The sequence below is a fragment of the Zootoca vivipara genome, chromosome 16 (assembly GCF_965207765.1).
Source record: "Zootoca vivipara chromosome 16, rZooViv2.hap1.1, whole genome shotgun sequence".
NCBI classification, from domain to species: Eukaryota; Metazoa; Chordata; class Lepidosauria; order Squamata; family Lacertidae; genus Zootoca; species Zootoca vivipara.
Genome location: NC_142599.1, coordinates 39,284,059 through 39,296,719, shown reverse-complemented (window position 1 = coordinate 39,296,719; position 12,661 = coordinate 39,284,059). Strand labels below are relative to the sequence as shown.

The following is a 12,661-nucleotide window of genomic DNA, read 5'->3' as shown; positions in this document are numbered from 1 at the left end:
CATAGGTCATCCATCGCCTGCCCATGCCAAATGTCAACGATGAGCTCCACCACACTGGGTGGAACGCCTGCAGCAGCTGTTTTGGGGACACGACCAAGAAGCGAAACAGGCTCATCCTTCCCAGCTTGATCTCTTCCAGGATTTATGTGGTTGATACAGGCACTGACCTGCGAGCTCCCCGCCTCCATAAGGTACAGGCTTTTCTGGGGCTCACCAGAAACCACTCCCTCCGTTTTGCAAGTTCCTGTGTTGCTCAATGAATCAGAAGCCCTACCAGAGTGGCTTGCAGTGGGTCTTCACTGTACAGTAGTATTTACAAGGCCATCAGCATTGAGGTTTCTTTGCAGCAGAACCAGTCCCTCACAAAACAGGTAATAATGTTAGCATTGTGGGTGGGGGATCAAATCGGTTTAGTTTTGCATTTGAATGCAAGCCAAATGGATTCTAACTTTCCAAGTCCAATGCATGAACCGAAATGCCACTACCCTCCAAAATTCACACACTTCTCTGAACTTTGGGACGCAGTTCTCCAACAATGCGTACAAGAATGCAAATGTTAGGTGAAAGTGTGCCTAAAAATGCATATATTAGATAAAACAGCACACAGGAGTGCATTATATCAGGGGAAATTGCTTGCAAAGATTAATACAAAAAGAAATGGCATTTAAAGAGTATCATAGGAGAAATGTATGCTAAAAATATTCCCTTTATGGCAGTTTCTCTTCTTCATTGATGGAGAATGGTTAGGCAGTGAGGAAAACATGCACAGATCATTTTCAGGACAACACTAGCATTACTTTCTCTGTGCAGAAGAAGGCATGATTCACACAATTTCTGTTGGTACTGTACCTTTGGAGTCATAAGAGGTAGCAACTTAAAAAGCACACACAGGAGAATTTTTTAACACAGCACTAACCTTAGCTTTCACTGTGCCCCCTTTTCCCTTAGGCTGTTGAGCCCATTGATTTGTACTGGAAGTGCAACCTGGCTAATCCTCACACCACTCACTGCTTGGGCAATGGTGAAATCATGATCAGCACCATGGGCGACCCGTCCGGCAATGGAAAAGGTGTTTGTTTTGGGCTGGGCAGGCAAGGCAGCAGGCAAAGGAGGTAGTCTGGGCTGGGTTAACAAGAACACTTAAGTCCTTTGTGAAGTGAGTCCCAGTCCAGATTGTGAACAGAGAAAATTTCTGTTCTTCCACATGTACGTGTTTTTTTTTAAGCAGATTTGCAGCATGTCTTCTATTTTGCATAATTTATTCCAATATTGATGGCTCTGAAGTAGTTCTCCCCTATCACCAAGCTCCTGGGTGTATTCATCTGCTTGTTGGGTTTCAACAGGCATGACTCACAAGGACTACAAACTTAACTTTAAAAAAGAGGGGGGGAGAGAAAAAGGCTAGGGCAGGGGTGGTGGTGGAAGGAAGCAGAGATAATTGGGAAACTGAAATGTTAGGACTCTTGTGGGCCAGATACTTATTTATTTGTTAAATTTGTTAGTTTCTTTATCTTGCTTAGGCCAAAGTGACTTACAACCAAGTTACAGCAACATGCAAACATACTCTATAGGAGAGGTATTACTTTCTCTGTGCAGAAGAAGGCATGATTCACACAATTTCTGTCGGTCATAAGAGCTAGCAACTCTTCCTATTTATTTATTTATTTATTACAAACATAACAAAAAGAAAGAAAATAAAGGAATAGCATCAGCTCACATTAATATTAAAAATAATCCATCAATCCTGACTTAAACCACACACACACACACACACACACACACACACACACACACACACACACACACTATATACAGTGGTACCTTGGTTTAAGAACAATTTGGTTTACAAACTCCACAAAACCGGAAATAGTGTCTTGGTTTGAGAACTTTACCTCGGTCTAAGAATGGAATCCAAACGGTGGAAGGGCACTGGTGGCGGGAGGCCTCATTAGGGAAAGCGTGCCTCGGTTTAAGAGCGGTTTCGGTGTAAGAACGGACTTCTGGAACGGATTAAGTTCGTAAACCGAGGTACCACTGTGTGTGTGTGTGTGTGTGTACACACACACACACACACACACACACACACACACACACACACACCCTGGGCGCCTTCTTCTGCAACAAAACATGTCTATCCTATATTGGTTTCTACAACCTTCCAACAGTTTGACTTCACTCCAAAAGACACACTCCTCCATTGACAGACGGATGGCCAACCAACCATTAATAATCTACATTCAAATGTAGAAAGGGCAGCGTGAACTTCAGACCACTGAGTAGTGGATGGTGCATGTTTACCCTTCAAACCTATAAGTATAAGCCTTTTTGCAACACGCACACACACCAGCTGGGATATATCAAATACCTTTGGGGATTTAGAAAAATGCATCTGGTTGATGGCAACGATTGTAGTTTACAGGCAGAGCATCTCCCTTGCATGGAGAAAACCCCAGGTTCAATCCCTGGCATCTCCAGGTGGGGCTGAGAGAGAGCCCTTTTGAATCCCCGAAGAGCTTTTGCCAGTAGGCAGTACTGCCTTAGGTGGACCGACGTGGCCTGACTCAGTATAAGGCAGCTTCCTATGTTCCTACGACATTCTTAATGATGGTTTTTTGGTTTTTTTTGGTAATGTCAGGTGGTTTCGTGCTGCTGGACGGAGAGACTTTTGAGGTGAAGGGAAACTGGGAAAAAGGCTCCAAGGTCCCTAAGCTGGGCTACGATTTCTGGTACCAGCCGAGGCATAACGTCCTGATGAGCACAGAATGGGGAGTGCCCAAGTGCCTGGCATATGGGTTTAATCCAGCTGATCTGGAAAAAGGTGAGTGCATTATTCTGCACATAAGCGCTATTGAAGCAGGAAGTAGGGCAGGCATCCCCAAACTTTGGCCCTCCAGATGTTTTGGACTACAATTCCCATCTTCCCCAACCTCTGGTCCTGTTAGCTAGGGATCATGGGAGTTGTAGTCTAAAACATCTGGAGGGCCGCAGTTTGGGGGTGCCTGAAGTAGGGAATAATAATTGTAATAGTGATTTTATTATTTATACTCCACCCTTCTGTGGCCCTCCAAATGCTGTTGGACTGCAGTCGGACCAGGATCGGTGTAATATGCTCAAACCACCTTGCTCCGTTGAGCAACCTGGCCGCAGAATTCTGCATTAGCTGAAGTTTCTGAACCGTCTTCAGAGGCAGCCCTATGTATAACATGTTGCAGTAATAATAATAATAATAATAATAATAATAATACTTTTTATTTATACCCCGCCCATCTGGCTGGGTTTCCCCAGCCACTCTGGGCGGCTTCCAACAGAAAAATAAAATACAATAATGGATTAAACATTAAAAGCCTCCCTAAACAGGGCTGCCTTCAGATGTCTTCTAAAAGTTTGGTAGTTGTTTTTTCTCTTTGACATTTGATGGGAGGGCATTGCACAGGGTAGGCGCCACTACCGAGAAGGCCCTCTGCCTAGTTCCCTGCAACTTGGCTTCTCGCAACGAGGGAACCGCCAGAAGGCCCTCGGTGCTGGACCTCAGTGTCCAGGCAAAACGATGGGGGTGGAGACGCTCCTTCAGGTATACTGGACTGAGGCCGTTTAGGGCTTTAAAGGTCAGCACCAACACTTTGAACTGTGCTCGAAAACGTATTGGGAGCCAATGTAGATCGTTCAAGACCGGTGTTATGTGGTCTTGGTGGCCGCTCCCAGTCACCACTCTAGCTGCCGCATTCTGGATTAATTGTAGTTTCCAGATCACCTTCAAAGGTAGCCCCACGTAGAGCGCATTGCAGTTGTCCAAGCGGGAGATAACCAGAGCATGCACCACTCTTGCTAGACAGTCTGCAGGCAGGTAGGGTCTCAGCCTGCGTACAAGATGGAGCTGATAGACAGCTGCCCTGGACACAGAATTGACCTGCGCCTCCATGGACAGCTGTGAGTCCAGAATGACTCCCAGGCTGCGCACCTGGTCCTTCAGGGGCACAGTTACCCCATTCAGAACCAGGGAATCCTCCACACCTGCCCGCCTCCTGTCCCCCACGAACAGTATTTCTGTCTTGTCAGGATTCAACCTCAATCTGTTAGCCACCATCCATCCTCCAACCGCCTCCAGGCCCTCACCGCCTTCACTGGCTCTGATTTGAAAGAGAGGTAGAGCTGGGTATCAACCGCATACTGATGAACACCCAGCCCAAACCCCCTGATGATCTCTCCCAGCAGCTGCATGTAGATGTTAAAAAGCATGGGGGAGAGGACAGAGCCCTGAGGCACCCCACAAGTGAGAGCCCAGGGGGTCTGAACACTTATCCCCCACCACCACTTTCTGAACACGGCCCAGGAGGAAGGAGCGGAACCACTGCATGACAGTGCCCCCAGCTCCCAAGCCCTCTAGATGGTCCAGAAGGATGTTATGGTTGATGGTGTCAAAAGCCGCTGAGAGATCCAGCAGAACTAGGAAACAGCTCTCACCTTTGTCCCTAGCCCGCTGGAGATCATCAACCAGTGCGACCAAAGGCAGTTTCAGTCCCATGATGAGACCTGAATCCTGACTGGAAGGGATCCAAATGGTCCACTTCTTCCAGGCATGCCTGGAGTTGTTCAGCAACCACCCGCTCAATCACCTTGTCCAAGAATGGAAGATTTGAGATTGGGCGATAGTAATCTAACCTTGAGGTTATACAAATAAGACATTCTTTAAGGCAATCTCCCCCACTCCCTGCAACTGTAGCATATGGACACATTTGTGACAATGAGTAATAGAGACCAAACATGGCAAGTATTTATACCTTGAAATGAACTGGTTGTATGTGTCTCCTCTGACAACATCTCACAAGGTTGTTGCGAAGATTCTGTCTCTGTTTTCCGTTAAGAAAACTGTCAACATGCTTGGTGATTTTGCAAGGGCCCCTGAGACGTTTGTTCTATTTCACAATGCAGCATTCCTCTGTGATATTATGAAGAGCGGAATGCTGAAGAGTTGAGAGTGGCGAAAGGAAGGATTTCTTCACACAGTGCATACCGGTAGTTAAAATGATGGAATTTGCTTCCTGTGAGAAGTAGCGATGGCCGCCAACTTGGATGGCTTTACAAGAGGTTTAGACAAATTCACGGAGGACAATAAGGCTATATTCTGAATGCCACTTGCTGGGAATTGCAAGTGGGGAGAATGGCTGTTGCCCTCAGGTCTTGCTTGTGGGCTTCCATCAAGAGCATCTGATTGACTACTGTGGATTGGAAACAGGTTGCTAGACTAGATGGGCCATCGCCCTGATCCAGCAGAGCTCTTCTTACATTGTTAGATGGGAGGGATTTTGTGCATAAAAGAATGTCTTTCACAGGCAGCACTCCTCACACACCATTGCTGGGGGAAATCGAAAAAGGGACCTCTCAATAAGCTTTACTTTTCTGCTCTTTATTTACTCTACTTTCTCCACAACCACTGCATCTTTGAAGGCTGCTATGGTGGCAACATTAATGTGTGGGACTGGACCACCCATGAACTCATCCAGTCGATCGACGTGGGGAAGAATTCTATCCCTCTTGAAATCCGCTTTCTCCACAACCCTGATGCAGCAGAAGGGTTCATTGGCTGTGCCCTCACCAGTGCGATTCATCGTTTCTACAAGACTGCGGTAACAAAAAGGAGTAACGTTTTTTGTAATACTTGAGAAAAGGCTATGGCTCTCTGGCAGAAGATCCTCACAAGCACCTCCAATTAGAAAAGGCCATTTCTCTGTGGTCTTGGAGGAGACATTAAATTCAGTTCATGTCGGAAGGTCAATGTACTCAGTTTGCACTTTCTGAAACAATGCATGAACTAAAACACATGCATTGAAATCAGCAGTTTTCTGAATTTTGCAATGCAGTTCTCCAACCAAGTATTGTGTACAAAAATGCATATACCGGGAGAAAGTGTAGATAGAATTGCATATGTTCAGGAAGGTAACACACAAAAATGCTTTATACTGGGGAAAATCGATTTAGGTGACATTTCATACAAAAATGTGTTTGGGAGAAATTTGCACTAAAGTGCTGATGAGTTTTCATGAGCACTTAAAAAAAAAAATCCAAACTGATGTGGGAATGTGGAGAACTGAACTTAAGATGGGGGAAGGGGAGAAAAACAGAGAATCCAAAATTGACAGATGCCTAGTTGGATATGGGCTTGGGGAGCGTTCTCTGTTGGACTGCTCTCTTTTGCAAAAAAAATTATTGGTGTATTTGAGCGAATGTGGTCCCTATGGTAGGGCCTCTGTTGAGGCTCTGCACCCTAACAGGGGCCCCATTAACAACAGCCTGGCCCCCAACGCAGACCTTCTCTTCGTCTCCACTGTGGCAACCTGCCTGCTTGTTCACCCACCTCTTGCTCTGGCGCAGACATTGTTGGTGGTGAAAAGGAAGAGCAGGGATACCCCTCTCTGCTTCCTCATTCCTTCTCTGCCTGTCAAGCAAGCAGGTCAGTAGTGGTGAGGAGGAAGAGGAGCTGCTGGTGGTGGTGGTGGTGAGGAGGAGGGGAACTCACAGAGGGTGTTTTGTCCAAGGGAGCCAGCATTGGGGGGGGGGGGATGCACACACACACCTCCTCTGCAGTTTGCAGAGGAGATGGTGGGCAAAGGGAAGTATTTGCAGGCAAAATAAAGTTTTACCAAGAGGGGCATCCAAAAGGGATTTCCCCACTCCAACTCAGTGCAAAAGATCTTTGCGCGCAGCAAAGCACGCTGAGACAAAGAGCCAACAGTCCAATTCCCTTTGAAAACGTAAAAAGCCAACAGTCAGGGTCGGCTGTAGGTAGAGTCCCAGTGGTGCTGGGCGCCAGGCTGCCGGGCCGGTAGTCAGGGCGCTGCGCGGCGAAGCGATCCCAACAGTTGTCTGACGGAGGCCCAGATCTGCAAGCCGTTCCCTCCCCACCCCTCTATGCGCAGTTATCGCCTTTGCATCTCAGTGAGTGAATTATTGATCTTTGGCATAATGGGACAGCACAATCATTAACCCGCCTGGCTTACCATAGGTGGCTTCATTGAGCCGCCTCTCCCATTGTAACAGCTGTTTGCTCAGGTCTTGTGTCACCTCCGCATACGTTGAGCTGTGTACATACGATTGTGTGGCAGTTCAAGCCATTAAGCTTTCTCTTGTCTACATAAGATAGGCGCCTGTGATACCGTACAAGAGATGTTTATTCTGCAGTAGGTTGTGGAGTGGGCAAGAGACAGTGGTGACGGAGGAAGTCTCAGCATTCAGAGTTTTCGCCTCTGCCCTGGTCTCACTCTCTCCTGCTACCTCAGCCCCTCCATCTGCAAAATGGGATTAATAATGTTTGGCATGCCTTGTAACAGAGCCAGGGACACTTCAGGTTTGCAGGAACTGCTCTGAGCAGTCCTCATCGCCCCCTTTCCCCTCCCCCTGAGATCCACTAACTAGAACCATATGCAAAATAGTGGCTGGAGTGGGGTGGGGTGGGGAGCATAAGTGGATTATTCCAACAGCTGGCTTGGAAGCACCCATTCTCTAAGAATCAAATAACAAGATGCCTCTCAGCACCTGCTCGGCACCATAATTTCTTTTCCGCACTTGTCTCACAAAAGTCCACGCCTAGACCCCCCCCCAAAAAAAACTCTTCCCCTCCCAGCAGCCTGATTTAGAAAAAGGGTAGGTGGGTGGGATCCGTCTTTGATGCCCCTATTGGTAAAACAACTGGGTGTCATGTGTTGCTGGCATTAAATGCTTCAAACAATTATCGAACAATTGCTGGCATATTGCAAATCACTCCGAGGGATCAGCTGGTAGACTTTGATCTTCCTTAAGTCTTTTGTGGTAGCCACATTCTCACCATACATTTTAAGCACTACTATTAAACTGTTTTAACAGTAGGTACTTCCCTCCCCCACCAAGAATCATGGGAATTGTAGTTTGTTCAGGGTGCTGAGAGTTGTTAGGACACACACACACACACACACACACACATTTTCAATTCCCCTCACAGAACTGCAGTTCTCAGAGTAGCTTAATGGTCAAACCCCCTATCCAAGGCCTGGGGATCTCCTAACAACGTTTGGTACCCTTGGCAAACCACAACTCCCAGAATTCTTTGGAGGAAGCCATGAATGTTAAATGTGGTCAGTCCTCAACCTGAGAAGGGTTAGATACGGCCTCCCTCTCTCTTTCTCACTCTGTGCACACTCATCATGCCAGAGTTGGTGTCACCTGATGAAACCGAAGAACTACCCCCTGGGTGTGAACTACACCAGTTAAGAATATATTCATCTGTGCTGAGCGCGACAATGGTGTTCCTGTGATTAACCTCCACTGTGGTTACCCTTTCGGCAGAATGGGACATGGGCGGCCAAGCAAGTGATCCAGGTCCCCAGCAAGAAGGTGGAAGGGTGGCTTCTTCCCGACATGCCAGGTCAGTTCCAGTGTGGTTTCAGGTTTGGGCCACAAGTAGGATTTATATTGTCGTTTCGAGCAGTTTCCCCACCCCACCCACCAGGCCCCTAGAGGCAAGAATTTCAGGGCAGCTTAAGGGAGTTAGTTTGCTGGAATGTTTTAAACATTAGAGATGTGTGGTATCTTTGTAGCACCCAGTATGTTTGTTTGTTGGTTGGTTGGTTGGTTGGTTGGTTTCTCTCTCTCTCTTTGCCCACACATACACACACAAACAGCTGACTCACAAGAGTTTTAACACTGTGGCTTCTTTTATTACTCTCCAATATTCTCCTTAAGGTCTCATCACAGACATCCTCATCTCCTTGGATGATAGATTTCTGTATTTTAGCGACTGGCTTCATGGAGACATCCGTCAGTATGACATCACCAACACCCAGCAGCCCAAACTGGTGGGACAGGTAAAAGCCAGCTTTGAATAAATGACCAGAGTGAATATTAAAAAACAAAACAAAAAACAACAACAACCACAGCAAAAATATTTACCAATAAGATATTTACAAATAGAAAATGAACAACTTTAAGAAAAAAATTGTTCGACTTTATTGCATACACACTTACAAAAGAAAAAGGCTTTCAACCACCAGCAACACCTGGTATGCTATAGAAATATAATTGTTTTTGAAATGGAATGCAAAGTTAATAAACTATTTTGTTTGATTAATGCTGAAACATACTGGTGGGGAGGGAATTATTTGTTGTTTATTTATAAATTGTATTATCTGCAAAACAAAATAAACATTTAGAATTATTGATTGATTGATTAAATATATGTATGTTCAGTGTAAAGTGTAAATGAAGTGATAATTAATACCTGACAAAGTCATCAATATATGCATGTGTTTAACATCATACTCTGTTTATCTGCATCAGTCAGGAAATACATATATCAACCAAAAAAATGTATTTAAATGAAGGACCTTGCCACACAGCACATAGTTAAAACTATGGAGTTTGCTCCCACAAAATGTGATGGTGAGCAATTTGGATGGCTTTTAAAGAAGATTAGACAAATTTGTAGATAAGGCTATCAATAGCTACTAGCAATGCTGACTATGTTCTACTTTCCCTGTTGGAGGCAATGTGCTTCTGAATGCCAGTTGCTAGCAGCTGCATTTTGCACTAACCAAAAGGGTGAACTGTCTCCAAGGGGCAGCCCAACGTAGATCCCTTTGCAGTAGTCAATATCTTACCTATAATCAGATGCAGAGGTCACATACCTAGGAAGGAAAACTAGCTGGCAACTAACCAGTCAGATTTTTTAATTTACACAATTCTGCCGGGTGGCCAGTACGGTAGGGAGATTGCTGGCTGTACTATTTGCCCCAGTAAGCTGACGACTCTGCAAGCATGATTCTGTTCTGTCCTGAGTCTGATCTATTTCCTGGCAGGTTTTTGTTGGAGGCAGCATTGTCAAAGGTGGGCCAGTCACGGTGATTGAGGACCAAGAGCTGGACTGCCAACCAGATCCATTTATCATCAAGGTGCATGAGAACCACCACATCCCCCCCATTTATTGTTTATCGCATTTTATATCATGCCTTTAACCCAAGGCACTCAAGAAACACTTCTCCTTCCTTCCTTCCTTCCTTCCTTCCTTCCTTCCTTCCTTCCTTCCTTCCTTCCTTCCTTCCTTCCTCCCTTCCTCCCTTCCTCCCTTCCTCCCTTCCTCCCTTCCTCCCTTCCTCCCCTTCTGTTTTTGCCCTTGCCACTACCAGCATGAAATTAGCAGCCCTCGGGCTCCATGTTTTCCACCCTGTTCTTACCATTTCTCCGCTAAGCTTGCCTTGCCTCTAAACAAAAACCAAACCAAACAAAAAAACCCAAATGCTTTATCCCAGAGGTTGAAAGGGGTCCTGTAGCCCATCAGATGTTTGCTGTCCCTAACCCTTGAACATGCTGGTTTGTTGGGGCTGAGGGGAGTCCAACAAAACAGCACATTGTTAAACAGTGGAACTCACTGCCACTGGAAGCAGCGATGACCACCAACTTGGATGGCTTTAAAAGAGGCCTGGACATACTCATGAAGGCTGTGGATGGCTACTAGTCATGATGTCTGTTCTCTTGCCTCCACAGCTGCAGGCATTAATACAAATGGCTGGAAACCACAGGAAGGGAGAGGGCTGCTCTTGTGATCATATCCTGCACCCTGGTTTCCCAGAAGAGGCACCTGCTTGGCCACTGTGAGAACAGGATGCTGGACTAGATGGGCCATTGGCCTGATCCAGGAGGTTCTTCTTACCTTCTTAAAATCTGGAGGGGCACAGATGTACTGCATCCCTGCTTCACTCTTTGCTGTTGCTCCTTCCACATACGCCAAGCAACACAGGATCCTCTGGAGTGTGATAACATATCCGTTTTCCCCCCTTTTCAGGGAAAGAGGGTTCAAGGCGGGCCTCAAATGATCCAGCTAAGCTTGGATGGCAAGCGACTGTACGTCAGTACTTCCCTCTACAGCGGCTGGGACAAGCAGTTCTACCCAGCCATGGTCAAGTAAGACACCTTTCGCCTGGATATTATTTTTAATCAGGGCTGTAGTCCAGTGGCAGAACACCTGCTTTGCGTGCAGAAGGCTCCAGGTTCAATCTCCACACTGGCCTCTGCCATTCTGCTCAAAGCATCTTCTTCACACAGCACCCAGTTAAACTATGGAATTGGCTCCCTTAAGGCCATAAATGCAAAGGTAAAGGGACCCCTGACCATTAGGTCCAGTCATGACCAACTCTGGGGTTGCGGCGCTCATCTCGCGTTATTGGCCGAGGGAGCTGGTGTACAGCTTCCAGGTCATGTGGCCAGCATGACAAAGCTGCTTCTGGCTAACAGGAGCAGCACACAGAAACACCGTTTACCTTCCCGCCAGAGCGGTACCTATTTATCTACTTGCACTTTAAGGTGCTTTCGAACTGCTAGGTTGGCAGGTGCTGGGACTGAGTAACGGGAGCTCACCCCGTCGCGGGGATTCGAACCTCCGACCTTCTGATCAGCAAGCCCTAGGCTCTGCGGTTTAACCCACAGCGCCACCCGCCTCCCTTCCTTAAGGCCATGGATGCCTTTAAAAAAAGATTAGGCAAGTTTGTGGAGGGATAAGGCTTTCCATGGCTACTATGCTCTGACTTCATGGTTGGGAGTCCAGTGATGCTTCTGAATCCCAGTTGCTGGAAACCGCAGGAGGGGAGAGGGGGCTCCTGTGCTTGAATCCTGCTTGTGGGTTCCCCTTGAGGCATCTGGTCAGCTGCTGTGAGAACAGGATGCTGAACCAGATGGGCCACTGGCCTGATTCAGCTACTACAGGGCTCTTCCCTTTTGTTCTCGAAAAGAAATGATTCTTGCATTATTTCTGCCTTCCCTCACGACAGTTTTTCCCATTTCTCCTCCTCTTCACTTTAGGGAAGGCTCTGTCATGTTACAAATCGATGTGGACACCAAGAAAGGTGGCTTGAAAGTGAATAAAAAATTCCTCGTGGATTTTGGGAAAGAGCCAGAGGGCCCAGCTCTCGCCCACGAGATCCGCTACCCGGGTGGAGACTGTACCTCCGATATCTGGATCTGAGGAAAGCTCCCAGCAGGGCAGAGTGCAGTTGGGCCCTGGATGGTGACCCTGTGTTATTTCTTTGTTTCACATATAAAAATTGATCTCTGTGGGGCCTCTAACCAGATTTCCATGTTCTTGCAGACAGGGAGCCAGTTTATAGTCGTGGAACTGAACAGTACAGCTTTTCCTGGACTGTACCGCTTCAGGCAGTAAGCAGGAGTATAGCACATTGGGTAAAAAAAACCTCTGCACATAGAAAACTAGTACGTTAAGTAAGGCTTATGATCAGCTTTCTCTATCTATAGGGAGTCTGGGGGAGTGGGAGGGCAAGTATTCCAACATGTAACTCCCCCTTCCTGAAGGCTGAAGTGGAACCATCCATAGCTCAGTCAGTAGATTACGAGAATCTCTGTAACAATTGTATTACCTGGTGCTTTTAATGAAACCGAACTGTCCTGGGTGTTTACTGGCCTGCCTCTCTCTCTCTCTTTCTATTGCAAACTGTAGTCTTGCTCATACGATTTATTCTGCCCCCAGAAATGCATGGGATAGATCATCATACTAGGCCTTGGAGCCGTTCAGTGAAGCTGAATGTGGGCAGACAAAAGAAAGTTCACACAGTGCTTTAAGAGTTTTCTTTTACAACCAATCAGTGTATAAATCTTGTGAAATAAAGAAACAAATAGCTAAACTGTG

At 46.6% G+C, this 12,661-nt stretch overlaps 1 protein-coding gene across 1 annotated transcript in view; it reads left to right on the top strand.

The window, feature by feature from the left end:
- Positions 1-12,661, top strand: part of LOC118076253 (methanethiol oxidase) — a 23,019-nt gene extending 10,358 nt beyond the window's left edge. Inside the window, exons 4-12 of the mRNA XM_035098885.3 lie at positions 6-191; positions 949-1,069; positions 2,636-2,818; positions 5,446-5,624; positions 8,317-8,395; positions 8,713-8,834; positions 9,825-9,917; positions 10,808-10,926; positions 11,821-12,661. Of these exons, the coding sequence (XP_034954776.2) occupies positions 6-191; positions 949-1,069; positions 2,636-2,818; positions 5,446-5,624; positions 8,317-8,395; positions 8,713-8,834; positions 9,825-9,917; positions 10,808-10,926; positions 11,821-11,983 (1,245 nt within the window). The 3' untranslated portion in view covers positions 11,984-12,661. The remainder of the gene's footprint in view (positions 1-5; positions 192-948; positions 1,070-2,635; positions 2,819-5,445; positions 5,625-8,316; positions 8,396-8,712; positions 8,835-9,824; positions 9,918-10,807; positions 10,927-11,820) is intronic.